The sequence below is a fragment of the Corvus cornix genome, chromosome 3 (genome assembly GCF_000738735.6).
Source record: "Corvus cornix cornix isolate S_Up_H32 chromosome 3, ASM73873v5, whole genome shotgun sequence".
In the NCBI taxonomy this organism is placed as follows: Eukaryota; Metazoa; Chordata; class Aves; order Passeriformes; family Corvidae; genus Corvus; species Corvus cornix.
The window spans coordinates 39,078,673-39,106,442 of NC_047056.1; the positions used below are offsets into that span (position 1 = coordinate 39,078,673).

General features: G+C 35.7%; 1 protein-coding gene across 4 annotated transcripts in view; it reads right to left on the reverse strand.

Annotated features, from left to right (window-relative positions):
* The window catches only part of PDE10A (phosphodiesterase 10A), a 347,833-nt gene that overhangs the window by 85,926 nt on the left and 234,137 nt on the right, over window positions 1-27,770 (reverse strand). For all 4 annotated transcript variants that reach the window (XM_010391640.4, XM_039568839.1, XM_039568837.1 and 1 more), the window contains exon 2: window positions 13,213-13,341. In XM_010391640.4, the coding sequence (XP_010389942.3) occupies window positions 13,213-13,341 (129 nt within the window). The remainder of the gene's footprint in view (window positions 1-13,212; window positions 13,342-27,770) is intronic.

The following is a 27,770-nucleotide window of genomic DNA, read 5'->3' on the forward strand; positions in this document are numbered from 1 at the left end:
CTTATTAAATACTTTTTTCTAAGAGGTAAAAGTGGAGTCAGAACTCACCAAAGTTTTATGAAATGAAGTCAGAAAGTTCTTGACTGCCAGTCTCTGAGATAAACTTCACCTAATTACCGTACAAAAAATGCTTCTGTTTCTGCATTCTTTAAGAAAATCCACCTTCAGAAAGAGTACTGAAAGACAGTCAACCATATCTGAGGGATTTGGATGTATCATGAGAGAGACAACATTGAGACCAAGGAAAATCATTCCATCCCTGTGATATGTAAAAAGAAATGGCAGACCTTGGAATGAAAACCAAGTAAAATTGTCTCTCCCAACAATCTTAGAGTTATGAAATACATTAATATATATTTTAAAAATGATAAGCCTAGGGAGGTAGAGAAAATGAAATAACAACAGGCTTCAGTCTGCCTATTTATCGAAAGGAAAATAAGGTACAAATACAAATGAGATGATGCTGAGCTAAGCAGGTGTTGACTTCAATGCCTGAAGATCTACATAAAGACAATCACTCAAAAATAGCCAATAATTTCCTAACAGTCTGTAGAAGAACGAGCTCTTCAAAAACTCAACTAATTGATTATGGAGCTGAGAAAACTTCCAGAGAAAATATAGCATTATTTGAAACAAGCCTTCGCTTTAAGATATGTCATAAAAATAAAGAAAAACAAGTATAGTAACTCAAGTACTATCCAAGATTTTATACACATTTATTAAGAATGAAGAAAATCTAAATCAAATATTCTCTCCCTTTAACTAGATTTACAAGAAGCAAAAAGAAAAGAAACAATCTAAACTTCTAATGTGACATTTATTCCTGAGGATCCTGTGTACATAGCTTTTCTTCTTTCATTGTTTCTATTAAAAGAATTATTTTGGCACTTCTATCAGAAACCTGTCCAATTCATTTTTTTAAGCTGCCCTCAGAAATATTGCAAGATTCCATCCGCACTTCTATTTTCTTTGAAGTGCTCCAGAAGCATCTCCCTATGTAGCTGATGGACAGCTACATAAACTAAGAAATGCTGAATTCAGAATGGTAACAAGTTATCCACATTTGTGAACAGAAACTGCATTGCCATTGTCACACTGAGAAGAAAACATTGAAATCACCTTTATCATCCAGAAAAAATGCTTAGTTTTGGTGAGTTTCTTCAAAGTGTGTTTAAAAGAATCTTGTTTATGTCCCTATATAATAGGGTCAGTCTCAGCAATGCTTAAATAAATCTGTGTGGAAACGTACAGTTGTAGTATGTATTCCAAAATTTGAGCCTATCCATTCTCAAATCATAAAGACCTATCTGTGATGTACAAAAATGCCAACATGGGCCAGTGGTTCATCCATCAGTGTTTAGATCTAAAAATGGTCACTAAAGGATGCTGGACTGGACCATGACAGACAACAGTATTTCTAAGATTGCCTATGTTTTTGTGGCTCTGCAATACTGTTCCGTGCCACCTATTGTGAATTTTGAAGAGCCATAATTGTTTCTGTACCTGCTCAAACTACATGGATTCAAAATTTGATAACTGTTATTAAACAGTGCAACAAAGAGTTTTTGATGGAAAAAAACCCCTCAGAACATGAGAAAATACTTGTAAATACCCTTTTCCTATATTATATGGTCTGTTTTTCTCTGTACTTGAATGTATATACATATATCCACTGTCCTTGGTGTATACAGTTGGCTGCTACAATAGGTACCCCAAACATTGAAATGTATCAGAGATTTATGGCCACTGTTTACTCCTCAGAAGTAAAATTTTTTGAAGAACACAGTCATGCTGGCATATGGGGAGATGACAGTTATTTTCTCCAAATATTGTTTTGGCCAGAGAACGGCTGGAAAACACAACATGGTAATAGTACACATTTGTAAAAACAATTTTCTGTAAAACTAAAATTTTGTTTAAGAGAAGTAACAGACAATAGGGAGAATTCAGATTATTCCTTGAGCACATTCATGATTGACCATGAAATATATACATAATGGCAAACCAGCAGGTGTCACAATGACATGGCTTGCTATGTTATATAATGCGAAAAGAGCACATTCTGGTAATTTAAAACTGTTTGAAATAACCTCCTCTCCCAGAAGGGCATCCACTGTGTGGGTCATGACAACTCTGATTTAAAAAGAAGGGTCACTGTAGCTACTAGCTTAAAAAGTTGTTTTGAAAAGTCTCCACTGTAATTTGGTTCACTGTAAATCCAAATCACTGCCCAGCAAGTCCCCCAGAATAAACACCTCTTTATTGCTATACAAATACCTGATGCACTTCATGAAGATATTTCCATATGTTCACAATGAACCCTCTTGAACTGAATTAGTATAAATGTAACAAGTCCGTTGTCACTTCCCCACCCCAGTCACCAAAACCTGATGTCAGTTACACCCAATTGCTATAAACCCTTCAAAAACCCACAGACATTCCTTCTCCTACACCTTATTAATTTCCTAATCCTTGTTGCACATCAACACCGTCATTCTTTTTCTCTTTCCCTTTCACTCCCCATGCTTAATGACAAATGGAATGAAACCAGCACTTTAGGATGAGGACCAAGCACCCTGTAGAAGATCTCCCTTCTCTTACCTAAACAAACAATAAAACACACTAAATATTCTACCTTTGCATTAAAAAAGAAATGTGAGAAAGCCTCTTAATCACTGTTACTCCACAATTTCAACTAGACAAACCTCTTTTTTTTGTAGCCGAAGATCATCACTTATGTGTATCTCTGCAAACTGCAGGTTAAAAGAAAGAATAAAATAATTTAGCTCAGTACTGCAGCTAAGTAGCATAAGTCTGAATAAAGTACTGTCTCCAAAGAGTTTCAAAGACGCCTTATTGTTACAACTGAAGAGACCTCTTGCAGCTTATCTAAGATCCATAAACAATGTGTCATAATATAAAAACCCAGTCTCTTTTCCAGCATATTCAAATGAGTTATTAAGACAATCTGACTCACAATTTGAACAACGGGTGGTACATAAATCCCAGAAAGGCAGGAGAAGTATAATGACAGAAAATAATGACCCTATTCTGCTAAAGTAAAAGTCCATCTACTCATATAACAATGGCTAGTAACAGCTCAATTAGAAAGGAAACAGGAAAAAAGTATGAAGAATTTACACTGTATGAAAAGGAGAGAAAACACAGACTACAGCTGTACAGAGTATACTTACTCCAGTATGTCCTCAGAGCAATCAGATGCTTATGAATTTTCTCAGCTGGAGGCTGCATCAGGATCATAGTATGTAACAGCTCTTGATGAAGTATTTCTTCTTTGGAATGTGTCTAATCACTTTTTGAACCCATTTACATTTTTAACATCTCAAATATATTATGCTAATGGGTTCATAATTTAGGCATGGGTTGTGTGAAAAAGGACATCCTGTTGTTTCAAATCTGTAGTCAATTTGTTTTGCAGGGTGCCCTTCATTCTTCTGTTATGGAAAAGGTAAATCTGTCAACTGTCTTCATCATGACAGTCATAATTATAAAACTTCTGCTCCAGTTCAGGTCTTTTGCAGAATAAAGAATCCCCCTCTGTTTGGTAGCAGCATCACAAAAGTCATCATAATATAAAGATAATAAGGAAGAGAGGTTTTATAAAAAGTTAATAACGTGATCAGAATAGGGGTCTTTTTCTGGCTGAATTGAATTAGATGCACTAGCCAGTGCAAGAAATTCAGACCCTGCTAACTTCCCACCAACGTAACAACAAGCCTCCTACAAAATAACGCAAGATCTATGGGTAGTAAACGAGCATCCTCAAATGTCATATGATTAGTTCAGTAGATGTAAATGTCTTCATGGAATTTAGAAAAAACAGAAAATGAATAATGCTTTTGAGAAAAAAATATTCTTTAACATAATTATTCAATTAATTCTTTCTTAGCTTTTCTGTTCTTATGCTCAAACAAGAAAAATCCTTCACATAAAATTTATACTTATCATTGGCTCAACACCAACTGACACTGGTTTTATAACCCATTATAATTTCCTGCCAAACCTCCTTACACCTGAGCTTTAAGTGTTCCACATGGGAAATAAAAACATCCATTCCCCTCATACCTAGAAAAAATTACCGTACACAATCTCCACCTGTTCCATAATTGACAGTCAGACATTTTGCTCAAATTGTCTAAAGAAGTAAAATAGTTAAACACAATTAAACTCAGTGTACTCTTGCCCAAGTTTATTAACCACTGATAAAGTCAGGTTCCTCCAAGCCTCACATGCTGCTAGTCTAACAGTCCATTGTCCCCCTCAGCTGTGCTGATGGAAATGTTAGCTTGTCACATACATTGTATCAATAAAGAGATCTATGTAAAAAAAAAAATACTTCCTTTCTTGCCTGTTTTTTGGACTTCTAGAAATACAGATTAGAGATAACTACATATCTGGTTAACTTTGCTCTTCTACGTATCCTGAGGAGGTGGTGTTACCTGTACAGAGCACCTGAACTTCAAATTAACCTCAAATTTCCACAGTGACTTAATGAAGTTTCCTGTTTGGTTGGATTTGGCTGAGCTCTCTCTCTGAAGCTCTAAAGGCTGATTTTTCCACTATATTCCTAGCATCCCTCTTTGAGCTGTAATAGCTAATTCAGGCTAGGTCTAAAGTAATGGAGGAATTAGGGATGTAGACTGGGCTTGAATATCACCAGTACCTGATTAACTTTGCACCCACAGCATGGCTTGGATCTTGCCAATTTGCAAGACGATATTTGGGATCAGATGAGAGGACTAACAGCTGCCCAGGACTATTCCAGATGGTAGCTTGGATGCATCATGTTTGGGAGTGAAGAAAAAGCAGTTTACCCTCGAAGATGTGACACACCATGCAACTAGGCTTCAGAGGTAAAGATCAACCAAACCTTATTTTTATCTAACACTTTATGAGATTCTTCTGAGTTTCTATGCATCTGGGTTTAATTTTCAGTACATTTGAAGTTTTACCATCTTAGTGTGCATCCATTTTTTCAGAGAGCTTATGAAAATAAAAATCCCTCTCAGAATACTAAAGTCCTCTGTAGTGAAATTGTCTAGGAATTCCATAGTTTACTTCCAAGTTCTTAGCAACTTCAAAATCGTAACGAGAACTTTTTCTCCAATACCTGGATTTTTTGGTTCAATATCTGTATCTTCGAAGATAATTGAAAAAGATTCAACTCAAAGTTTTGTGGGTTGGTTTCTTGTTGGATTTTTTTATTGTCTGGAACTTGACTACACGTTTTGAACCAAATAATTTCTAGCTACATGCTTAATAACAGCTTCAAAGCGTTTGTATAATATTTGTGACATGACCCTTTCCTCGACAAAACTCTATGGCAGCTAAGCAGAGGAAACAGGGCTCACTTTTGCGCAATACATGTGTCCCTCCTACAACATATTTAAACAGGTATCATCTCCTGAGGGAGCAATTAGGGAATGTATAGAAGTAAATCAATAGGAATGAAGTCATGCTTAGGCCATCCTCTTGCTGAATGAAGTGGGAATATAATTTAACATTCATTCATAAAACATGCAAAAAAAAAAATCCCAAAAAAACAAAAACAAAAGCAATTTATTATAGTTCAGTTGAAAATTAATTGCCAGGATTTATTTCACCATGCAGAGTATAAAGAAGTAATTTTTGGACAAAGCCCTTGATCGACCAATGACCACTAGGACAAATAAAGGGACTATCTATGACTCATCATGAAAAGTACACACTTTAAATTAGCTGCACTAAATCTGATCAGATAGACAAACACAGGACAACTAGCCTAAAATTCCCCCAATCATAGATATTTTAAAGGATAAAGTAACTGAATCAACATCGTGATTAGATAAATCACTACAGAATCACACACTGAAAATGTTTGGTCTTCATTAAGCCCATACTATGTCTGTGATTTACTGTTCTGTGTATACAATCTGATTTCAAAGCATTAAGACAACAGAGCAGTTTCAGAAGTAAAATTTCTGCTGAAAATTGTCACTAATAGCCAATATGAGGTTAAGACATATATCATTAATTGCTTCTGCCCATAGAAACATAAAATCATCCACGTAAAGCATGGCATCAACATTTATATCCAACTAGACATCTCCACTGTAAAAGATGAATTTTCATTCATCCTCAGGGCTTCCTGTACTTCCCGTGATATAGAAGAGATGGCAGAATTTTTACACGTATATTATATATGGATAAGGCATTGAGAATGTTGCTGACCTGAGTTTTCACTACTCGCATACAGAACATTCATGAATAAACATTCTTTCTTTGTGCTCACTAACAGACTATCACACTGTGTGACTGCATACTTCCCTTTCCTCAAAGACACAGGTCTCATTTAAAGGACAGAACAAGCAATGTTATTTCATAACAATCTATAGTTATTTTACATTTTGTCATTTTATCCTTATTGGTCAATCTTTGATTACAGGCCTTGCCTAGCCAACATTAATGAAGTTAATACTTCTATACTTGGATTAAAAAGTCCCATAAAAGTTAATGACTATTCCCTTGTTATTTAATTCTTTCTCAACTTACAGGCCATGGGAATGTTCCTACTCCATTTCAATGCAGATAAAACAGGTTAGCTAACACTGACATAAATAATCATTATTAAAAAGTGTTGGCTACGTGGGTATACAGTCTCCACATACATCAGCAGAACGGATCCTCTCTACTGAGTAGTGAGAGATTTTTTTTCTTTTGTTTGCTTGATTTTTTACTCTAAAAACAAAGATCCATTTACAGGAGACAAAGAATCTGAAAACAAAGAACAGCAGGGCCAGACAACATTCAGGAGAGCTGTCTCACACAGTAGGGAAATGGTTTTGTATTGCATATAACCTTCATTAACCCATTATTGCAATGCTATCTCTCTTATACTGTCCACTCTTTACAGAAGATATTGATCATCTGGAAATGTTCAAAATGTAAACTGAAGAGAAACAGAAAATTGGAACACCTATTCCTCAGAATGATACTAAAAGAAGCTCCATGTCATAATTTACTGAACATTTGAGAAATGACAAAAATCAATATCTGTTTATTTTCTAATACAGCTAGCAGTACTGAGCAGAAAATGATTCTGTGAAGCCAGGTTTAAAAGTAAGGAGAAACAGTATTTTTGAGAAGACAGAAAAAACATAAACACTCCTAATTCAAGACTAACAAAGACACAACAAACATTAGTATAAGTACATGTTGAGAATAATTGCTCTAGATATAATGTGATTAACATAATTATTTAAGAGGGAACTCAGACCAAGCGATGACGTCTACTTCCGAAGGCCAAACATATCATCATTAAAGGATTACCCTCTGCAAATATCTGACCAGATAAAAATTCTAAACACACAGAACTCCAGAAAAACAGAAAAATCACCTCCTTCACCTGACCCACTCAAAAAAACCCAAAAAACAATCAGACAATAAACTCTCACTTTTTTCAGCAAATTAGAAGAAAAAAATGTGCCAAGCTCCTTTGAGCACTGTTTGGAGTTTTCTAGTGATAGCCATTCAAATAACAAATGAAATTAGTAACTGCTTCAACATCAAGATGCACACTGGACAAAAAACTTCATCATCACTGAAGACCTCAGTATTATCTACCAAGACGCCACTGCTTAGTGTTTCTGTACTACCAATATATTAAAAAAATCCTTATCTATCTAATCTAAATATCCTCTCCATTAACCTTTTCTGTCCAAAAACCATACTGACAACATCACAGGGAGAAACTTGTTCACTAACTCCTTCTCAATATTTTCACAGCCAAAATGAGCCCACTTCTAAGTTGATTCTCTTCTGATTGATTAAGAAAAAACAATAAAAAAACCCATTGAACTTGTCACACAGGAAAGAAACCATTTCACCTTGGGCAATTATACTGAGTCTTTCAGGAAATGGTGCAGTAATAAAACAATTTTCTAAAGCAATGGCACAATACAACAGTCTCCCCAGAAATCTGCTCCAAAATTCTTCTGCACCTCTGACACATGCACGCCATTTTCATTATCTGGACTAAAATGGCATTCCTATGTAGAGCTCCACCACAGAACTGGAAAGTGCTTCTGAAATACTAACATAAATTATCCAGACACATGAGAAATGGCAACCTGCAAACTATGACATATAAAAGTCTACCCATGAGTTTTATCTCCAAGGAAGTGAGGACTATGCCAAATACACAGACAAATAGGTCCTACATAGTCAAGCCCCCAGATATTGTTGCAACTTTCTGATAAAAACATACACAATAGAGACAATTTTTATCAGTCTGGGTATTATCCCAGGAAAGTAGTGCCTGTCAGTATCATAAATTACCTTGGTTCAGACCAAAAAATCCACCTAGATCAACATTTTGTATCTAACTGGTTGTTAGCAAATGCTGAGTGAAGAGCAAGAACACAGCAAGCAATTATTCCAGTTGGAATTGGAGGAGACATACTTTCTGTTGTATTTTGAGAAAAATTAAAAAAAAAAATCCAAGAAAGGCATCAAAATATGCAAATAGTGGGGTTTGGTACTAAGCATTAAGAGCTACTACTATGGTATCAATGGTGCAAAGTCACACACTGCCCAAATAATTCCCACAACTACTCTTGCTTTTTGGCAAGTATTTGTTGCCTGCTTGGATGTCACAAACATAAGCACAGCAGGGATGCATCGGAATAAAACAGCATGTCTGCAGTGTCAATGAAATATTAAGACACCCTAATTATAAATCAAGGAGGTTGTTAACATACTGCCATATCAGTTCCTCTTGCCTAGGTTGGGGAGAAGTCAGAATTGCAACAAGATGTGGAGCACCACAGCAGTGACAGTCTCCAGATTCCAAGTATCCTTCATCTACACTGCTAGAGCTCCTACCCTGCACTACAGAACAGGTATCTCTGCTTAGTTGGTGCAAAAAGGCACAGTCCGCAAAAGCTAATAAATCAAGAATAGGCTCCATTTTTTTCTTTATAATTCTGGCAGCAAGATGACATCTACTTAGCATACACATACTGACACATATCCCCCTTACATATTTCTTTTTATATACACTATCCCTGCTTATGGAAATGCATGTTAGCCATCCTCTCAGCTGTTTAACAACCTCAGGCGAAGTGCAAATAACATTCCTCTACACACCATCTTTTAAAAGCAGGAATAAATAACATAATTAAAAGAGTAAATAACAGAGTAACTATGATCTAATGTAGAAATATGTACTTCAGTATTCCTTAACAATAAAAACCTAAGTACAGACTTGTTCCCTAAGTAGAGACACATATCAACACCTCTCAAAAATTCATTACTTCGTCTCTTACAGGACTGTAGCCAACTTTAAATCCCATCATTCTGATATCTTAAAACCTGAAACTGCAGCACCAGAAATCTCTTTTCATACAGAACTTTTATGTGTCAATGATACAGCCTAGTACAATTCAAATATTGCAGCAATAACATACCAATTTTATATTATGGAACTAATTTCTAATTTCTTCTTTTTTTTTTTTTTTTTTTTTTTTTTAAACATGTCAGTTATGAAATTTCAGGTTCCTGGAAATGCAGTAATTTCAGTGCACTTAAAAGATTATAACTTCTGAGTATAATTAGTGTCATATCATGTACTAAATGTACTATTTTCCTTTTTTCTTTTTTTAATTGTGTTTATAAATTACTTAACAACAGCATTTGTATTAACAACGGCAAAGCACTTTAAGTTCCCACTATACATAGCTTTACATGTTTTTGGCAAATATTTCTGGGAAAAAAATGTATAAATCTGTTAATGTGTCCAGATTCAGCAGTAACTAAGCACACGGTCGTGCACTGTGATGAACATGAGGACTATGGGAAGTGATGAGTTTCCTAAGTGATATAGGCAGCTTTCCATGTAGAAATTCTGTGTCAGTACAGTTTGTCCTTTCTTCTTATTATAAGAAGTCATTAAAAAGATTAGGAAAGAGATCTATGAAATTCAGTATCAACAGTGTAAAAGATGCACATCTGGTTTATAATCAATGTGCTTAGCCTCTTATTGCTGTGGCAGTGAAGCCTCAAATGATATAATTAAGGTTGGAATTTATCAATATTTCTCTGAGAAATTTGTTGGGAGATGAGGATCTATCCAGCGACAGAATCTAAAGCTTTCCTAATATTATGGCTCTGGCTAAAATCATCTGCCACTTTTGCTTGAATGATATGAAAGGAAAGAGGACAATGGAAGAAGTCTCATGAGTTCTCTGAGTATTATATCTAGGCATCTGGAAAAGAAAAAAGATCTCCTTCTGGCATATTAACTCTGCCATGATCTGGATAGGAAAAATTTAAAACTCGAGTGTTTGTGTATTACAAACAGAGTTGTTTGGAAAGGCTGTGTGCAACAATACAAGGCCTGGGTGTGTTTTGATCATGTAACTTATTGGTAGATAATAGGGTTCAAAAAGTTGCAGTGAATACCCAAATATCAGCATAAGCAGCATTCCTTTTCCATGCTATCTTTGAAGCTTTTCTCCAATATACCAGGAAAACAAAAAACACAAGTTAAAGAAAAAAAGTCCTACTATCCCAGGTAGATCACCATCACCATCACCATCAACCAGACATGAGCAACTTTCAATCTAACATTTACCATGACAGACACATTTAAGCCATATACACTGACGATAGAACGCCTTATATTTTGGGATATAGTTATATCTTAAACACTGCAGTATTTACTGATTTCCGTCCTTTTTAATAATTTAGGTTTAAAAAAAACCCAAAACATCTAGAGTAATTAATTCAGTGAATCTCAGTCACAGATAAATTTTGGTTCATTTAAGTCCAAATCAGACATTTCACTTCATGTTCATGCTAATGAAATTCAGATAAACTACCCTGGCTGCAGGCCCACTGACTTCTGGCTGCAGAGTACACACAGCTGGATGTCTGCAAATCAGGCAGGACACCATTTCTGCATATAGGTTAATGACTGTTCTGCGTCACCATCATGTAAGAGTACAGACACTGAGCCAGAGACCTTAAAACAGCACTTTATCTGCCTGGCAACTTTCTAATAAAAACAAAGCTTATTTTTCTGGCTGTAACACATTACATGAAGTGAGCATTCATAAAGCAAACTAGACTGAAGCAAAAAGGATAGAGGGAAAATTATACCCCTACTGATGTAAAGTGACTTAAGCTATGCAGCCACTTTAAGTCACCAAAGATCCGTGCTGACACCAAAAGTGCAGTATCCTCTCCCCCTCATTTCTCACTGCCACCATTACTCAGGCAGCAGAATTTGTACATACATAACATGACCTAAGTAAATCATCTAGCAAATTTCTTTGCTGAAAATATTGCATTCTGAAAAACTGGGATATTTTGTTATCAGAAATATTTTATATGACTATAGACTTTATCTTTCCAGAAGAAAATCACAGATAAGGCTCATCAGTATCTGTTCCATTCTATAAACAAAATGCATTCAAATTAATCTTTTTGACTTGGCAAGTGTAGTTTTAAATCTGGTTCTGCTTATTTTTGTCTAAAATCCAACACTAAAGAAACCACATCTGTATGACTGTCTTTAGGGTAATAAATATGGCCACCTAAAAGATCACTGTCAGGAAAAGGGAAGTAGCAGGGAAGACAGAAAGACCTGTTGGATGACAATGGTAGCATAAGTATTGCTTGACACTTTTAATACAAGTTTGGGGCAAATTAGCCATAATACAGAGTTTTTAAAGTGTAAGAAAAAACAGACAAATCCCACTGTTGTACCTGTTTATGTTAAAACTTTGCTAGGAAAATGGTCAGCAGTTACTTTGCTTTAGCAGTTGCTTCAAAAACTTGCATGAGGACTCCCACAAAAATATATCTTTAGTTTAAAGTCTCCCCCAAAAATTTGAGCAACTGGTAATAAATTCCTCTAGCAAAATATGATTCTTGATGCTAAAAGTTTTCCAAAGCACTTACTTGGTTTTAGCATCAAGATCCTGGACCCAGACTATAAACTGTGTTTCAAACATACAATGATTTCTTACAGTGATTTCAAGCACCTTAGACAAAATCATTATTTTTAAATGACCATAGCTCATAAAAATAAGAAGTATTAGTTTCTGTTTTATCTTCTGCTTACAAAAAGCATTGTCACAACCTATTCCCTTGATTCATAACATTGTTTTTCTGATTGCATTTGTGGATTATAACAATAGGCCGCCTGCAGTGCTGCAGTTTGCAAACTACAAAGAAAGTAGTGAACAGTCTATTGCTATGTACTTCTGTTCTGTTAGGTAATCTCTTTAAAGCAACAAAAATTACTGCTACCTTAGTATGATATATATATATATATATATATATATATATATATACAGTCATTACCACCAAAAACAGTAACAGCTCGATAAAGCCTTTTCCATCCCTTGTCAACCATCATCTTCTACAGAAAACACTATCTTCTAGGAAGTAACAATAGCCCCTCTATGTAAAATGAGAATTATCACCAGAACTTAAACCCTAAACACCTCGGAAGTCAGCCAGAAAACAAAATCAGTGTTTCTAACCTAACCTTCTTGGTAATTTCCTCCTTTGCATTTTACCTGGTACATTACAAATCATTGCTAGAATTGCATGAATTTTATGTTTGCAGACAATCTCACAAAATTTAATATCATTACAAAATTTATGATCATTGTCAATCCAGGCTGTCTCAAAAGAAAGTTTTCTGGGTCTATTTGGCAAGGTATTTTACCTAAAGCAATCCAACAGAAGTACCCCCAGAATTCAACACACTGGGTTTTAACTTCTATGTCAATGTTCTTATCTAAAATTGACTTATTACATGTTGCAAGTAGGAACTTTTGAGATGGTATATCCAGTAATTTACTGAGGCATACTGGATAATTTTAATTCGAAATTTATCAATTTCAGATCCAAGAAGACCAAATTATGTTCTCAGAACAGACACTACAGGTTGATGGATAGTATTTGCAACTCAAAATGGGTAAACTAAACTTCCAAAATTAGTACCAGTATATTTCAAAATAAAAATACCAAAAGGTTCAAAATATTTTTAAAAATTGTTAGCCTATTTTGCCTTCGAAAAAATGGTAGAACCTAAACACAAAAATTATAATAGTCAAGTTATACCAAAACCAGGTTTCCTTTTTAAATCTGAAAATAACTGAGCTGTTCAAAGCTAAATATTAATCACAAAGTACTTACCTTCTTGTCTGTTATTTTTCCTTTTTAGCCATTTTTCCACAGTTTCCGCACTTACACTTTCTGACACAAACTCATCCAGTACCTGGGGGTGAAGAGAAAGATACGCCTTCACTTTTTCATCTGTTAGGCCTGAAAGAGAGAACATTTATTGATTACATTATTTGTATGAACACCCTCATATGAAAAAACCACCTAGAGACAAGCAAGAATCAATATCCTTTTCTTTAACACACTGATTGAATATATGACTATTTAAATAGAGCAGAGAGAGCAATATCCAGTCAAATAAATGAGCTGTCATATAGAAAATGGTAGAAGCAAAGTGTATCCATAGAGGATACTGTGTACAAAAGTCCCCTAAACAAACATAGACATTACCCAGGAGGAACAGCTAGGTAGGAATTCGCGACTATGATTGTGACTATAAAATTACTTAGTTCCAAGATACGCAAGATGATATATTGATAAAGAAACTGGTTAGAAGGAGATAGAAGAAAGTGAACTGGGATGTCTCATAGAGCACCAAATTCAATATTCTCACTGCAAATGGCAGCAAAATCAACACAAAGTATTATATAACATGAAAATCATATGCAATTTTCAAATACTAGAATTACTTAAGTTACTTTAGATATATAAACTGTTTTCACATGCATGCTTCCATTACTTTAGTAATTTAGTTATCAAAATGAAAATAATTGCAGATAAAAGGCATTTACAATATCTGCAACAAAAAGAAAACTCCAGTAAACATTTTAGAACAAGAAGAAAAATTCAGAACCTCAGATCCTTGACATTCATAAATAAATTTTCAAATTCACAAAATTATAATCTGGTTATACACTTCACAAATCCCCCAAGCAAAACGACTGGCCAGAGGGAGGTGAACCCTGCAGTGCTAAGGTTTTCCAAAGGGGGAAGAAATAAGAAATGCCTGTCCTGAGGGACTTGGCTCCAATCTATCACAGAGGGCACAGGCACCCCGAATGCAAAAGTCTTAGTGAGATATGAGGGGAAGAGGAGTTACAACCACTCTCATGACTCCAAATACACCATCTTCTCTTGTGTTTTGTGTATTTAAATATAATAGTAAATTCTCCACAGAAAGCAGTCAAGGTTCAGCAGAAAAGAATCACCCCTCTGAACAACACTCAGAGAGTATTCATGCTACAAAATACGATCAATTCTCCTATTTGATGTTTTGCACAGTATCAGAACGTGATGAACAGAGCAGTAGTGCAATTTCAGTGCTAGTCAATGATGGTAATATTTAAGATCTCTTATAAATGTTTACTATGAAAGTCTTCAGGAAGCAACACCAGAAGACAAACCAACAGCTCCCATCTGCAGGGCATCAACCACATACGCCACTTTACTCACACCGACTGCACCACATCACTCCACCACATCAGCCCCCACCAGCCCAAAACTGGTTTAAACTACCCTTGCTCCTAATCCAAAGGCAGCAGTTTCTGTTGGATATCATAGCCTCAAAGAACAACATAGCCACTTAAGGAAATTCCCCATATCTGAATCTCTTGAATAGGAGCTAATTGAGTGAGCATCCTGATTTTCATTAGTAAAGAACAAAAGGTTTCTCCTAAATCAATAAAAGAAGTAGATAATCAGCAAGTGGGGCGAAAACAAGCAAAGCCCCACTACTTTGATTGTTTAACCTTAGGTGATAGCTTGTAAAGTTAGATCATAATGCAGCTATAAAGAAGTACAAGTGCCAAATGAACAAGATGATTTTAAAGCCAATACAGGTATGACCTCATATTCAGAAAAAATCAAATTCATTAATATAATTCAGTAATTTGTTCAAATGAGAAAAATGCAGTACCTTGAAAAAGTATTTCTAACTCCATAGCAAGAAAATTTGACAAGGAAACATGTTTTAAGAATCATTCAGAAGACTACTGCATTTTAAAGATTTAGCCATCACAAAGCCGTCAAAAATTTATCTGCCCTTGAAGTTCTACATGAAAAACAATCAAAGCACACTTTTCATAAAATGTCTGCTACTTCCAAGTTGTCTTTAGACTGCAAAAAAAAACCCTTTTTTGCTTCTAGTAAGAAACTATGACATGAAAGATCGTAAAATTAGCAACTGGATTTCTGAAAGGACTGGTTTGTTTCTTCAGTGAAAATAACCTTTGTTTCCTGATTCAAACCTTTAAATGTTGTGGGTTTTCTAATACATACATCAAAATTCAATAAAATGTTAATTTGAAATAAGACTTCAGTCTACAGGTCTTAAGTTTAATATTCAGATATCATGCAACTTCAGCAACCTAAAGGTAAAAACTCTACTTTAACCTTATACAGAAAAGTGATTCATGGAGCTGATACAAGAAATCCTAAACAGTCTTTACATTACCCTTTTTTATTTCACTAAAGGCATCTGTGCAGATGTGCTTTTTCAATGTGTGATTTATAGATGGGAGCAAGAAGAACAGGATTTACAACTATGTTTGCAGAGTTAAAAAGGAGTAATTTAAACCTATTTTCTACATAGATTAAGGCCAACTTATCAGTCAGCTCTCAACTGTTAGCCTGCTGCATCAAAACACACTGCAAACATACACACAAACTCCACAATCAAAACTAGCAATGACACATTGTCTCATACAAAGCTAGTGTGAACATTGCAGGCTGCTTAATAGGTGATTGCCTGGCCTGCTCAAGCCTAGTTTCTCCTTTTGATCTACCAGCAAAGTTTCTTTTCAACAACTCCTACATTTCATTAAAGATAATGTAAATTAGAAGCCTAAAAGAGATCAACTGCTTTCACAGACCATTCTCCCACTGTCCAGTGTAAGTACACCAACAGCTTCATTAGTCAAAATCTGTAGCACTAAAAAAAAAAAACTAATTAAGAGAAAATTAGGAAATACTTGTTACAGATTGCAGTATTATGCAGGTAGATCATTTTACATGTACTGACCCAGACATTTTTCAAGAAGCCTCAAATGTGTGAAGATAGTTTCAAACAAAATGTATATTTGAATGACCAGGAAGGAATAAAGCATCACAATGGACAAAGTTTATGGAACAGAAAGATTCTTATAATAAATATGAGCAATATTCACCCTGTTGATTACCACCATCCTCATACTGTCTATGTTGGATTTTAGGAGAGGTAGAAAAAACAAACACTTGCAGTCTTATATGCTGCTGTCCTCTTAAGAAGTCAGAGAAATGCTCTTTGGAAAATGACTGACTATCAACACTTTAAAATAAAAGCATAAAACACTAGGACTTCTATCTTAAGGAAGAAAATGGTTTTTTGGCAGATGTGACAAATTATACCAAATTCAGCGTCTTAAAACTCACAGTGAGTTTTACTTTAAATTATAATAGTACTACAAGGAAACACTGTAGGCTTGTCTAGACTAGTAAACTGAATATTGTAGGGCTGTTCACTGACATTAAACCAAGTGGCCTATAACTGCTTCATTCTTACTACTAAGCTTTCTTGATCTCCAACAATGAAGCTGAGGGAAAACTGAAAGTTTGATTGCCTGCTGGGAACCATTCCTGGCCTGACCCTACCCCAGAGCAACATTTGAGACCTGCCCAGGACATCACTAACTGGCTCGGAAAATGCAATGCCGAGAACCATTCCAGACAAAAACCCAATTCTAGTGTATAAGAATGCTCCTTTGCACTGCTTACTAACTCAGATATAGCATAGCTGGGTTTAAAAATAAACCTAGAAACAAAACCTCTTCAAACATCAATTATCAGTAATTATTCCTTGCTTTTGAGCCAGTCTTCAACAGCCTTCCTTTAAAGAAAAAAAAAATTAATAAAATCAAAAATCACTAGATTTTTGCTTTCAGCTTTTTATGCTTCCTAAAATATTTAAAACCTTTCTTAGATATTGGATAACCTGTGTAGTACTGAATCGATTAATGGCTCTCCTCTCTGGCTCCTAATCCATGTCACACTGCACCCTCCTCTGAGAATAGCTTCACTGAGCCCAGTATAAAGAAGAACTGACTGTGAATGAGCTGAAAGAATTGAAGCCTAGAGCTATGTTTAAAAATCTGCTCCATTTATCAACATGAGTCACACACGTCATTAGCAATTCTTGCAATTTTTTCATTAGCGTTGTGATATTTGGTCTTTTTTCTAAAACCACTAGCTTAATCAAATTTCATGATTAGGCAAGAATTTTAATTTTCACCTAAAATTTCTGGTTCCCAGTCTGGGGGGCACATGGGGAGTCAGGGAAGAATGGGTAAAAACTGATGAGCCAGCCTAATACTTATCAAGGGTCAGCATTTTATCCCAGACAGCTACACTCTGAAAGACTGCAGTCATTTCTTCCCTCAAAACCTTTGCAACAGTCTTTGATGAATTTGGCACACCTTTTTCCCATTTAGACTGGATCCAATGGTTTGAAAACACATTGTGAGGGTATACATTGGTCATTCATTATAAGAAATCAGGTGGATTTCGCATATCAAGAAGGCTTTTACCAATAAACATGAAAGGAAATAACTATAAATGTTGTCAATGTTGCATCTGTTAACAACAAGAACAACAAAAAAGTAATTCAGACAGAAAAAAAAATACACAAATTAACTTGTTTGGTTTAGGAAGCAATTCTTCCCTGAAAGTAGAGGAGCCGCAGAGTCACAGCAAATATGGGCAAAGTCTTAATATCTCCAAGTAGCTAACAACATATTGTACCACGTAGAAAACCTTCAAGCCAAGGGAAAGAGAAATATAATGGTGGTGATAAAGATAAAACATCATCTGAAGCAGAAAACAACCATACCTCAAATAAAAGTGAAAAACTGCCTAATTTGAAAATACTTTTTCTCATCTGAAATAACAAAATTATGAAGAGAGAAGTGTCACACTTCCTCAAAATCAACATTTGAAAATAAATATCATACTTGTATGAAAAAAGAAGAGTAGAAATATCTGAAAGTCATCCAGAAGACCTAATCTGAACACAGCTTTGCCTGTGTTCTCCTTTATCTAAAGCAGTCTTGTCCCATCTCTTACTTACACAAAGATCACCTCTCTGTATTTTTCTACAGAACTTTATAAGTGGTATTTGTAGTTATTCTCAAAAACATTCAAGGCATGTGTGTACATTGCTTCATTTGGATTAAGCATTAATCCCATTAAATCAATCCCTTCTTTGTTCAAAGCATCGGGATTCAAAACCACAGGCACAGTCAGTTTTGAAATATCCTTTTCAAGTCAGACTTTTTATCTTAATCCATTTAAATACACAGGAATGTAATGTGACCAAGTGCCCAAACCCTCTGAAACCTGACATTACTGGTCTGGCAAAAAGTATAATCACTAATGAGAAGCAATCAGAATGGTCAAACCTCTTTAACTTCTCTTTTCTTAAAAAATCAATTCACAAGCTTGTCTGTGAGGAGCTCCAGTCACCTTTTTTGCCCCTCCTACTCCAAATCCCACCTGCATTGCTAGAACAAACCCAACACATGGCTCCGGCATATCGCCAGTGAAAACCAGTAAAGCAGTACCTGAAAACACCTCACCACCTCACTGCTGATTTGGGTATTTTAAAAGGGCATATGTTTGTTTCACAGATAATAAATTTTACTATTAATCATTTTAAATCTTCATTAAAAGGTGAATGTTTAATTGCACCAGCCTCCTGTCACTGCATAAACCTGCAGGCTCTGTATACATGTAAATGACAGCAGTAGCCATGTGACATCTCAGCCAGGATGTCAGCAGCACTGCTGAAGTTTTTCAGAGAGAAAATAAAGTCTAGCTCAGCTAAACAGAGCTGGAATGTGCTCATACAGAAGAATATCAACAACCACGGCATCCTGTATCCTGTAATTCAAATCCCATACTCCTGATGAAAAAGCCATGGATGCACTTGAACACGCCAGATGCTGAGCTAGGCATGGACATAAGGGCCTTTAGTTTCCACCAACTTTCATGGTGGTTTTTCTGATATTATCAGCATCTTGCAAGCCTGAGCCCTAGACATCTGCAGATACTCATCTGCTTATGTCTCCCAAAATCTAACACTCAAGAACTGCACAGTACTAGCAGCTCTGAGCACTGCTTCAGTATGAACTTAAAAAGCAAAAAATCATGTAAGACTCTTGATGAAATCAGTTTTCATTAGCTAGAGCTAAAGGCCTATAATCAGTCCATAGGAATTATATGTATGCCTAATGGAGTCAACGTATTCTCATTTGAACTTTCATTTTTCATAGGGTTTCAAAACACACTTCAAATTGTCTGAATGGCATAATCCTGCATGTACACTGTTATGCTGTAATATTATCCATTAGTCGATGTATGGGGCTTTTTAAAACTCTGTCTTACTTTCCTGATTTGAGATTAGCTTCTCTCCAATTCTCATTAGCACACTGGAGTAACTCCGAGGGGTCTGTAAAAAGCTTTATTCTCCTTCCAGGTGCATGATGGAACCAAATTTGGAAATTTAATTAACACTCTGGAAAAAGCTAACAAAAGGACTACAGACATGCTCTAGGACTTGCAAATTGTAATCAAATAATTTCAAGCATTTGCTTGAGAAAGTTATGGATCATCTTAAGGTTACTGATAAAAATAATTATTAACATAATTATAAGTAATGCATTATACTGAAGTAGGTTAAAATGTATTTGTAGCTGTATAAGGAACATCTCAGGATAATTATTTGCCTTTTTCTTTCTCTTGTGCAACACATGGAGCCAGGGTACCTTTCTCCTGCCCAAAATATACCTAAAGGGTAATGCATGTCTTAATGAAGACTAAATAAATACTAAAATACATTAATAACTCATTTGAACAATGTAAAGTCACTTAGAACTTGCACATAATTAATCTCTTAAAAGACCATATACAGCTGCAAATTAAACTACTTAAAATCTAATGATTAAGCAAGGTAAGAGTGCCTTAACTCTTCCCTTGAGAACAGGTGTTGGGACCAAGTTCTTGATTTATGTCTTCTCCAGTAATACCTTCTGGCTGATGTAATGTCTTCCTCCCACCTGACACCTAATCGTGGAGTAGCTCCCTTTTAAGCAAGCTCTTCTGGCTTAAAAGTTGTCCCATTCCCTTTACTGCCAATGTTTTACTGCTGATTTATTACTTAAAACAAACTTTCATGAATAAAGTTCTGTAAATGCTTTATAATATACTTACCAATATAAATGTGCAGTCCTGTTTATAACAAGATTCACTATGATGAAACCTTTAAGGGATATTACATGCCTGTGCCAAGTCTCACTCTGTTATTTCACTAAATTGGAGACAGAGAATGTTCTTTCTTCGGAAAGGAGCACCCCACTTCATCTTAACACTTAGGTTGGTAGACATGTTAGGACAGTTTCCCAGAGCACAGGACTCTTCTGAAATAACACCTACACACAGTCAAATAACATGCTACTTAGCAACAAGACTGGACACCTGAGAGTCTCTGCTTCGGTGGTACTAGGACCATATCTGCAGCACCACAGACCAGATTTGTCATTCTCTTTAAATCCCCTCCAAACTTACAGTCTTAGGATGTTTAAAGAGAAACACAGGCCACATCCTTTACAAAAAGAGAAGGTACAAAACCCAGAGAAATCCATCACTAAAAAGTACTAATAGAAGAAATATAACACAGCCACATCCAGAAATGTTTGATCTGGTTCATGGGAAGGAAGCTCTTCAAAAACAAACCATGCTAGCTCAGCATTTTTCTAGTCATCATGGCTAAAATAAAACATTTAGAAAAATATACAAATTAGTCTAGATGACGAGTTTCACAAATTCTGTAACTCCTTCAAGTCCTGCTTCCAAATCAGTTATGAAGATGTTGAAGAGCACAGGGCCGAGGATGGAGCCCTGTGGAACCCCACCAGTGACAAGTCCCCAGTCTGATGTCACCCCATTCACTGTAACCCTTTGTGCCTGACCTGTGAGCCAGTTGCTCACCCATCATGTAACACAATGTTATCCAGCTGTGTGCTGGACATTTTTTCCAGGAGAATCCTGTGAGAGACAGCATCAAAAGCTTTGCTGAAGTCCAAAGAGATTACTGTGCACCAGCCTGATAAGTTGTTGAACGGGAAACTTCAGAAAGGATGCAAGGAGCAGGCTGCAAGGTGCTTTATTTGATCTAAAGATTGGAGATGATATTTACAGGTTCTTTTCTTTTAAGACAGATAGAAAGTGCTGCCAAGATCCTGACCTATTGATTAACACAAAGGATGTCATCTGCTAGATGCACATTAAGCCTAACAAACTGAAGGCTGAGCTGGAGCACATCTTTTTTTTAAAAAAGACATCTGATTTTAAATAAAAGACTAAGCTGTAAAAGAGTTTATTGCATTTTCCATTTAGTCTCTTCAGGTTACTAATAGGTACAAAATGGGTGTACCTATTAAATAAATAAATAAGATTTTAATAGCCCATTCAAATTGCAGTATCAATTTTTCTTATTTTAGCTTTAAACAATTAATTTTTTTCTTTCATACTTTAAGGATTACCTTGAAAGAGTTTTCAGCACTACAAATCAACTCTCTGTAAAGGTACCACTGGGCTGAATGAATAACATCCATCCTCTTTACACAGTGGAACAGGCTCATTTTTCTAATTTACCACTGTATTCTTACAACATTTCACAATTCCAAAGAGATTTAACTCCAAGTATCCATATGCAATTATTCAACTATTCCTACAGTAGTTCCAGAAAACTCTCTAACTAATTCAAGTACCTTGACAAAAATTTAAATGCCTACAACGAGAAAGGAACCTCTAAAATATAAAAACTCCTAAAAATCTTCCAAAAAAAAATCAAGTTTTTGTGACAGAGACTCTGGCTTTATCACTTGAATGTTAGAGAGTACATCATAGCCTTCCCTCAACACCATCAAAAGCGCTGCACACTAAAACACAGCAGATGTTTTAGCAATAACGTTGAAATACAAAAAGTTGGCATCATATAATTGATCTTGGAAACCGCTTTTTACTCTACATTTTGTATTACTATAAAATATAGATACAAGATGCCTCTTTATACAAAATTGAACTTTGACTGATATTTAAAAGTAAAAAAACCTATTTAATTCTTTTGTGGGGAATAGAAAGCCTAACTTCAGACTAATTAAGCACTGGAAGTAAAGCACTGACTCCATCAAACTGTCAGAAAAAAGTTAGAAACTCCAATTTATTTAAAACACTATCAAAAAAGAGAATTATTTCCTTTTTTTTCTGTCAGCTCTTTTTTCCAGCTGTATAAATGAACAGAAGGAAAGACAATTTTTCAGAGATGCTATCTGTGCTCAATTGTATGGTGATGGATGTAATGATATCTCTATGTCAGTAAAGTACAGCCTAGGAAAAGTAGTATAATTTGAGGTATTTTAAAGAATACGCTACTGAAGTAAAGGAGGTTTGAAGTGATAATTAAATACTGTGTTACATACACTTGTACTACACAGACAAGGACACATTGTGCAACCCTTATTTGCACTGGTGAACACTTACAGCAGCAGTCCTATTGACGTCAGTGAGACTACTTATGTGGGTAAGAGCTCACTAACATGTGAAGAGTTGTGCAACAAAGCCTCAAACACGTCTCATTCCACACATTGTTTCAAGCTTTGTTCCTCAAACACAAATTTTTCTCTAATAGTGTTAATAATATTATTTCACTAATATTACCACTCAGAAAAATATGTGAGAGCATAAAACTTGTTTAGTGGTATCTGACATAGTCCAGTTTTTCAGCTAGACACCAAATCAGAGGCACACAAGAATTGCAGATTCACTGAGAATGGCAACCTCCAGAGACTGTCACCAGATCAACCCTGTGCTCAAGCAGGGTCACCTACAGTGGGTTTCTCAGGCTCCTGGTCTGTCAGCTTTGAGTATCTCCAAGGATGGAAAGAGACCCCACACTCTGTGCAGTCCGTGCCAGTGTTCAGGTAGAAATCCCCATGTTTCAGTTTGTACCCAATGCATTTGGTTCTATTGCTGAGTACTGCCAAGAAGACCTGAACTGGCTCCACCTGTTTTACTTCCCCCCCCCAATAAGATACTTATACAAACAGATAAGATGCCTCCCCAAGTCTTTCTTTTCTCCAAACTGAACAATCCAGTCCCGATCATCTTTATGGCTCTTCACTGGACTCACTCTACTATGTCCATATGTCTCTTGCCCTGGGGGGTACAAAACTGGGCCCAGTACTCAAGATGTGTCTCACCAGGGCTGGGTAGATGGGCAGGATCGCCCTTTGACCTGCTGGCAGTGCTCTTCCTAATGCAGCCAGGATGCTGCTGGCCTTCTTTGCTGTGAGGGCACACAGCTTGAGCAGGTTCCACAGAATTACAGGAAGAAATGCTACAGGGATTTCTACTTCCTGGCAGGTGAAATAAATGAAAATACCTTCTACTGACTTGGATGTTGGCACCACAGAATAAAATACAACATATGGAGTTGGCTGCTTTTCCAAAAGCTTTCACTGCTGTGGCAATGGTCTATGCACGCAATCTCATCTGGCAAAACATCTTCCATCGACACTATTTTAGACAAGAATTCAAACAATCTATTTGTTACTATTATAAGAGTTTCTTGTTGGTAACCACAGTAGAACAAAGACACAGTGTTTCAGCCATGCCCCTAGTTTGTATTATAAAGCTTAAGCAAATGCCAAGAATTCAAAGCTAGTTTCAAAAATTAAAAATGAGCAGCTGCATCTTTTCCCTGTCCTCCTCCCCTTCATCATCTCCCCACCCTATTTTGTTTGTTTTGGAGACAGTGTAGCTCACAAACATGTGTTCACCTCCAAAAAAGCATCCTTAGAAGAAAAAGAACTGGGAAGGGGGGAGAAGAGTTGGGAAGAGCAGAAGTGAAAGGAAAACAGGAGAGATGAAAACTGAGAGCTTGTATTTGTACAGGACTCAGGAAACATGTTTTAAAAATTTCCCACATTCACAGGATGCATATCCTGCACTGTGCCTTTGCTATAACAATTTATACAAACTTTTCACAGGGAAAGATGATAAAGTACTCAATAAGAAAAACATTCTGGTAGAATTGCTTCTAATAATCACTATGTAACAACCTGGTCTGTGTAAAGCCTATTTGAACTTGGCCATTAGCTACATTCAGAAAACACTTTAAAACAATAAATATGTCCATACAAGACAGACACTATAAAACACGTATTTCCACAGGGCTGGTCATAAATTTTCACTTTAATGTGTTGCAGTACTGAGGGCTGAGATTCTGATTTCTGTCCAGCTCACTAACCAGCCATATAGCTCTCATGAGCCCATGATAGGTCCCTTACAATATCATACAATGACAAAAAAATACTAAAGCCATACCTAAAAAAATCACAATGATAGCACATAAACAGACTGATCCACTGCCAGAACTAGCCAGTTAAAAGCTGCATCATAAAATATCCAATAAGAGAAGTACACAAAAGGACTTCAAAAATATCAAATTAGACAAAATAGAGAGATTTAACAAATAGGTAGCTATCAACGTTTTTAAAGTCCTTCAGATTCACTCTGGGAAAGCCTCCAAGACTGCAACTTCTGTAGGCTGGAGAATATAAATTTTAATACTATTCAGTTTAACTGACAGTGACATGAAAGATCTGGAGAAAATCCAGTGCACCCAAGATAACTAAAAAATGACTCCATGTTGTACTGCAAGAAAAATGGCAGCAGGAGGTCTCACAAGGATATGGTATCAATGACAAAAAGCAGTCATAAATACTAGTGCATTACTCTTTCTCCTTTGCTACCACTGTCACATTATTTTACAGAGTAATGGCTTAGTAATTTTGTGAACAGCAGTTCTGAGGACTTAATAGTGCTGGCACTGTTCATGTTACTACACAAGCTAACAAATGTACCTGATAGTCAAACTCATCCAAGTCCCTGGCATGTCTTTCCAGCAAACAAGCAATCCTGCAATGCTTCTGGTTAAATGACTGTGACACACATACTCTAACTTGATTGCAAGACATCCAAGCATTCCAAAGTCAGTAGACACCACCAAATATTTTCATAAATAAGTTGAGTGCGCTTAGCATGGCAGCAGCTGGGGAAATTTTAGTCTCTATGGATTTTTAATTGGTGGGGGGGGCAGGGAGAGGTACAGAGATTAGTAAGAGGAACAAAGAGGGATGCAAAGGGTAATTAAAAATGCATCAACTCAAATTCTTTAGATACAGTCATCCTCTCATGTGATAGACAGGCTCAAGAAATACTGGATGTATTATCAGCAGGAAAAGGCCACAGGGCCACACAGATGGCTATATTTTCACCACGGATAAATGGGCAGAGTAAAGCTAGGAGAAACACAAAGAAAATGCAGAAGAAAACTTGAGAAGCATGAGGATGAACACAGGTCAGAGAGTACAAACACTATTCAAGAGATAAAGGAATGACTAACCAAACCAGTACAAAATTAACCAGAAAAAAACCCAAACCAAACCAAACAAAGAAACAAAAAATAAACCTACCCAAAACACAAAAGGACAGCTTTTACCAGAATCAAGTTATCCTGTCTACCTGTGTGAACCTTTATGTTGTAGCAAAGAGTGAACAGTACGAGGATAGGAATAAGCAGTCCAGGCTGAGGGAAGGCAGATCTCTTCATACAGCAACATTGATAACCTCCTCTGGTCTACAGGGATTGGAGATTACAGCCAAAATGTGGAAAAATGAATGCATGCTATTTGAGAAGCCACATAGCTACACTAACTTGCAAGTACATAATGTCTAGAAAAGATCAGCTAACACACTATTTGGACAAAATAAACAAGTACTTTTTAAAAATATCCAAATCTAATCAATTAGTTTCTTAGAAGAAGTTGGAAAGTAGAATTTCCTAAGAAACACAAATATTCCAATATTCTGAAATTTGGTTTTATTCCTAACCAGTGTTAAAAAGACAACTTTATAGAAGTATGAAAATTGGGGACATTTTTATTTGTTTTTCATTTTACTACTTAGTACTTTTATTATTTTCTTTAAAATTCTGAAAAATATAAACTGAGTTATTTCCTCATAATCTTTCTATTAGAAGTAACATGTCTGTACTTTCATTTCAACAAAGCTGCATTTTCCAGAACAAACAAGTGAGTGGTGGAAGCCCACATCTCTATGCCACTCAAAATTCCTCTATTATGCAACATGCAGACATGTGCTTCTTTCTTTAATTGTCCTTACTAGAAGCACTGGAATGAACTAAACCTTACTAATTGATTTATTTGGCAAACCATTAAGGAAAATACATTACACATAACATGAACTTTCTTAGAGTTAGGCAAAGAAAAATAAGGTGAAATCAAGCAGTGTTTTTCAAGTCAAGAAGGCTACCTAATCAATCTGAAATACCACCAAAAAGACACAAAGCTGAGTCAAAACTGCTATTCAAGAACAGTTTTGTGCATAACCATCCCTCACTGAGCACTTATGTGTTCAATTAGGATCTTTTAAAGCTATAGTTGATATGTTTGCAAAAACCATCATTTAAAAATAAAAATATTAGTAAACTGGATTAACATTTACAGCTCTTCTTCAGAAAAAGAACAGTATAACATCAAAAAAAAAACCCCAAAAAACTCAAACTCGCCTATAAGAACTTTTTTGGAAGACTAAATCCCAAATACCACAGGCGGCACATGAAAAATCAGTGGGTTTACTGAGGTAAAAAATAATTATCTTGAATAAAGAATTTAAAGAAAAATATATTTTTCCATAAAGTTCAATACTTGCTAGGTAACATTATTCTTAGTTGCTTTTATTTTGCAATTAATCAGAGAAGTGGAAAAGCACTGGGTAATTTTTTTTGTAACAGTTAAGAGAATCAGAAAATTTTATTTGTTGGAGCTCTCCAGTTAATGTCAAATCCATCTTGAAGTTAAAGTGTTCTGACAAAGAGTATCACCCTTATGTCAACTATAAAACATGCAGGGGATACTTCCCAAACTTACTACAAAAAGTGAATGAAATATCTGGAGCTTAGTGGAATTTTGGGGGACGGGGAAAATTTGATTTGTTGGGTTTTTATGGTAGATGATAATAAGAACTTGAAATGAATTCTTTGGAAATCTATTGTATTCATCAGCATTTCCTTTACCCCACAGAAATTATGTTCTAAATGTTCACAAAATGTATATATAGCACACACTTTATACAAATTGACAAAACCCAAAAAAGATCAGCTGGAATTTAAGTAATACCCATAAGAAAAGCTTTAACTAAGCAAAAGCTGTAAAGCCAAGCTATCAGAGTGATATTCTGCTTCCTCCTGACATGGATTGTCATGTCTTTGACTTTAAAAGACAATTTAAAAGAATAATGGCCAACAGTACATTATTTCAAGTTGTCATACATACAACATACCAACTTAATGGGCTTCTGGTTTGTGGTTTCTTCATTTAAAAAAAAACAAACAATGAAAACTCTTGGTGAGAGATCAACTGATAAGAGACTCCTTGAGATTTATCTAGGAATACACATAAATGGGACAAGCATTTCTCCTGTTATTGAAACGGAGAAAATAATTTTCTCCTCTGGTA